The sequence below is a fragment of the Apaloderma vittatum genome, unplaced genomic scaffold (assembly GCF_000703405.1).
Source record: "Apaloderma vittatum isolate BGI_N311 unplaced genomic scaffold, ASM70340v1 scaffold33177, whole genome shotgun sequence".
NCBI classification, from domain to species: Eukaryota; Metazoa; Chordata; class Aves; order Trogoniformes; family Trogonidae; genus Apaloderma; species Apaloderma vittatum.
Window position 1 is genome coordinate 1,794 of NW_009725073.1, and position 253 is coordinate 2,046.

A 253-nucleotide genomic window follows, 5' to 3' on the forward strand; every position below is an offset into this window, starting at 1 on the left:
TTTGGGTGGGAGGGGAGTACCCAGCATGGGGGTGAGGGGCAGGGTGGCTGCACCCAACAGGTTCCCTCTCTCCACAGCTCTCCCTCTTCTTCGACATCGTGCTCTGCATGGCAGGGGGGGTGACAGAAGAGGAGTTTGTGAAGGGTGGCAGCGATGCGAGTGTGAGGAGTGCCCGCTCCGTGCTGTGGGCAGCTCTCAGTGACTTCCCTCTGCGCACGGGGGAGTGATGCACACGTGGGTGCATGTGACACTC

General features: G+C 62.5%; 1 protein-coding gene across 1 annotated transcript in view; it reads left to right on the top strand.

The window, feature by feature from the left end:
* Nucleotides 1-253, top strand: part of FUK (fucokinase) — a gene marked incomplete at both ends in the record, with an annotated part of 1,821 nt that overhangs the window by 1,280 nt on the left and 288 nt on the right. Inside the window, one exon of the mRNA XM_009872773.1 lies at nt 78-159. Coding sequence (XP_009871075.1) covers nt 78-159 — 82 coding nt within the window. The remainder of the gene's footprint in view (nt 1-77; nt 160-253) is intronic.